Below are 3,644 nucleotides of genomic sequence, written 5' to 3' on the forward strand. Positions count from 1 at the left end.
TTTTGCAGAAACTTTGACAACTGAAGGCTTCCTGAGATGTTTTTGAGCTCCCCTGAAGCTCGCCTTTGATTATTCAACAACAGGAAGACAACAGTTGACACTGAGTTGACAAAAAGAGTTTTGGTGGAAAAGTAAGATCAATGAGAATAGCAAGATCTAGAGATAAAAAATCAGCAGTGTTACTCACTGTCCCTGTCATAGGTTATAATGCTGGAGCTAGATAACCTGGTTCATCACATCAGCCTGCACAGACACTCAAAATGAAACTAACTTTTCTCATTTCTTTTTTTTTTCTTTTTTTTTTTTAAGTTAACATCTTGTGCTTCTAAAATACAGACGACCTTTTGAATCTCCTCTCAGGGTTTATCCCGGCATCAATAGGAGATTGTAGGGATTCACAGAAAGCTGCTCAGTCCGGGCCTTCACACGGCTTAAACGCTCCTCTTCCGGGGCTGTGTGTGAAGGCTGAGGCCGGTGTTAAACTGCGGAGCCCGAGGACGGGACGCCTCAGAAATGTGGGTCACTGGATGTTTGGGTGGCAGCTATGCAAGATGATCCACGTAGAGCACCCGGCCAACCGGCCCTCCCGTTTCACGCAGTTCTCTGACAGCTTCCCCGCAGACTGTGGTGTGGAGCTCCAAGTGGTGTGAAACAACAAAACTGACACAAATGTCTCCCCATAAACTCACCGGAGCACAAATCACAAACTATTAGCCTCTCTGAACTTAGTTCACCGGCATGCAGCTACCCCGGTTGTGTCTCGGTAAACTGCGGCCACTCAACTGGAGACACACTCAACAGCTCTGCGTTCAGAGTCTGTGAAGTCCACATTTTTTACACTGTTGTTTCGTTATTAAGCTTTCTGTTTTTCGTCTCCAGCGTCCGCGAAGCTCAAAGTTGAGTTAATTTAGCAGAAATGTACTAAAGTGACCCTCACCAGAAGCGATGGAGGCTGCTCCGACCGGAGTCCCCGACCTCGGAGCGTCTTTTTCTCAGGCCGGATGCCGTCGTTCCCTCCGAGCGTGAAAAAAGAAATACGGCGAAGCAGCTGTTTCTGCTTTGTGGTTTGTGTGAGGTCGATACTTTCTCCTCCGCAGTGTCGCTTATACCAGCGGGGTCGTAGCGTCCAGCACCATGATTTGTGGCTTACGCTTCAAAGTTTCTCTTCTTGTAGAGGGCAGGAAGCTCCGTCGAAAGGTTTTTCGTCGAGCAGACCATGGCAGAGGGGACGGCGGCGATTACTAGTTGATCTGTGTCAGTCCCTCCACGCCAGCTGACGCTGCCTTCTGCCACCACACGGCCGCTTGAGCTATCGAGTCGTCACAGTTTCAACAGCGCCATCTACCGGCAGCTGCGAGAAAATACACAACACCAAGTTTGATTCAATGGCGACATCTGCTGGAGAATATTGATATGATGAAAATTCTGAAGATAGAAAATAAAATCACACCCTTTGAACCTTTTCATATTTTCTCACGTTACAAAGGTGATCCAACACAGAAAGTACAATTCTTAAAAGGCCAGAAAGAATTGTCTGTCATAAAAAAAAATGAAAGCAACTTTTTACTCAAAAACAGACTTAGTCAATAATTTAAATGGGTTAAATGTGGTTAAGGGTTTTCAACGAGAGTTCTCAATCTGTGTCAACAAGTTAGGAAATTGTACAAATTTGAGACCCTTTTTCAGACATTTTTAATCAAATGGCATGTTATTGCTGAGCAGGTAAAAAGAAAATAATTCACAATAAAATTATTTTTGCACTTTTACTTTAAGAAAGTGCCCCCCAAGTGTTTTCAAACAGGTGATTTTGTTCCATGGTGAAAAGTCTGGACAGTGTTGATTTAGGTTAAATTCAGGCAAAATCTTTGAAAACTCGGCTGAGCGATGACGATGAACGTGGATGTTTGCACGTTCACTTGAAACAAGAATGCCTTTTGTATGGGGTTGAGTTCGTGCTAAGAGACCCCTGACCTTTGACCCGTATTTCAGGCTAACTTAACGTTGCAATTCAGTTTCATCCATGCAAATCAGAATCACATTTCTCTTCAGCTTTCGCACCGAACTAAGTGAAACATTCCCACCTCTGTCTTGCCTTCTCAAGCCCTCCCTGCAATTTCCTCTCACTTTCCCGTGAGCCAAAGCACCACCAGTTTCAAATTCCTCAACAAACATTAGGACATTCACTGTTTTCTGGGGCGCAGCCACAATCCACGTTGGAAAACAGTCAAGTATGCACAGGGCTGCTCACTCCCGAGATCTATTTATGCAAAGCAGACTGAGTGGGGTGGGGGGCCCCCGTACGAAGGGGCCCACACTCAGGAGGCCTTTGGCTGGAAATCTGTGCATCAGCTCAGCTGTTTTCTGTCACTGGAAGTTAAATATTTATTTGTTCCTTGTCCGTCTTTTTCCTACCGCTGGAATGACTCAGACCTCTTCTTCATAATCAGCCTGAATAACTGGGTTTGTATCCTTCTCTGACTGAAAAGCCAATTTAAATTAACCTTATTTGCCATATGTAGCGTGGAAATCTAGCACATCGCTCCTGAATGCACTATGAGCTCATTGCAGGATCATACTGTGGGGGGCACTTTTCCTGAGGGGGATGCAGGGAAGCTGATCAGAGTTGATGGAAAACTTTAGCTAAGGGTTCAAAATTTTATCTCAGTTAAATAAGGAAATCAGATGATTATATTGTTTCATAATTTATGCACTTTCCTGTTACTTTCTCTCTTGCTTTTACTCTCAGATCTGCAGGGTCTCTCTCTCTCTCCCTCTCTCTTTCTCTCTCTCTCTCCTGACAGGTAGTCCAGATTTCCCCGAACTCTTCCACCCTCCTCTAATCCCAGTCTCAGTCATCTCTGTCCCTCCTGCTTGTTTTTCGACGCTGGTTTCCCCCGAACACATCAGGACACGGAGTTTAACAAAAAATGTCCTGGACGTATGCAACCCTCCTGGTTCTCCTCGCAGTGCTGCTTGCGTTGAGCTGTGAGTTTAATGCTTACCAAATCTTATGCCAGGGACTCTGCTGATATCTGTTTTGTCTCTGTTTTACTGAGATGTGCCTTTTCTAAATTTATTTTTAGTCAGACCTGTCTCACTTCTGTCTCCAAACGCAGTGTCTCCAGAGACAGCCGAATCTGCAGCTGCGGATAGCAGCACGAGAAATGTAAAAAGTCCAGCAGGTGTGGAGCTGCATTTCACTACCGTGTGTGACCTCACGTTTTGTCCTTCAATGTTGAAAAAAAAAACCAACAACACCAACAATCTATCCCCCCACCTTAGGTCAGCTGAGGAGGATCTTCATGAAAGAAGCTGATGCCTCCAACTTCTTCAGGAAGCGCAGCAGGCGAGCTGTGAAATCCCAGGACGAGATCAACGGTGAGTTTGGTGCAAAGTGTCCGGTCAGAGAGGCTGAGGCATATCGCTGCATGTGGTCACTGTGGGAATCTGTGTGTTACTATCAAGGAGTTTTACACAAGAGGAACGTGGACCAGTTTGTTCTGTTGAATTCATTTAGAAATGAAATGCAGATCAGAACAAAATAAAGAAATGTAATTATGCGCACTAATTTATTATTATTATTATTATTATTATTATTATTAGTAGTAGTAGTAGTAGTAGTAGTAGTAGTAGTAGTAGTAGTA

General features: G+C 44.4%; 2 protein-coding genes across 3 annotated transcripts in view; one reads left to right on the forward strand and one right to left on the reverse strand.

Moving 5' to 3' along the window:
• The window catches only part of LOC106946079 (cyclin-dependent kinase 17), a 43,950-nt gene extending 42,630 nt beyond the window's left edge, over positions 1-1,320 (reverse strand). The window contains exon 1 of the mRNA XM_015030197.1: positions 938-1,320. The gene's annotated coding sequence lies outside the window, so the exon portion shown is untranslated. The remainder of the gene's footprint in view (positions 1-937) is intronic.
• Positions 1,321-2,224: 904 nt separating this feature from the next.
• The window catches only part of ucmab (upper zone of growth plate and cartilage matrix associated b), a 42,158-nt gene continuing 40,738 nt past the window's right edge, over positions 2,225-3,644 (forward strand). Inside the window, exons 1-4 of one of the 2 annotated variants that reach the window (XM_015030203.1) lie at positions 2,225-2,460; positions 2,802-2,985; positions 3,117-3,182; positions 3,283-3,378. In XM_015030203.1, the coding sequence (XP_014885689.1) occupies positions 2,928-2,985; positions 3,117-3,182; positions 3,283-3,378 (220 nt within the window). In that variant the 5' untranslated portion in view covers positions 2,225-2,460; positions 2,802-2,927. The remainder of the gene's footprint in view (positions 2,461-2,801; positions 2,986-3,116; positions 3,183-3,282; positions 3,379-3,644) is intronic. The other variant, XM_015030202.1, reaches the window with a different exon arrangement.

This window comes from Poecilia latipinna, unplaced genomic scaffold, assembly GCF_001443285.1.
Source record: "Poecilia latipinna isolate Pla-1442-1.1 unplaced genomic scaffold, P_latipinna-1.0 Scaffold175, whole genome shotgun sequence".
In the NCBI taxonomy this organism is placed as follows: Eukaryota; Metazoa; Chordata; class Actinopteri; order Cyprinodontiformes; family Poeciliidae; genus Poecilia; species Poecilia latipinna.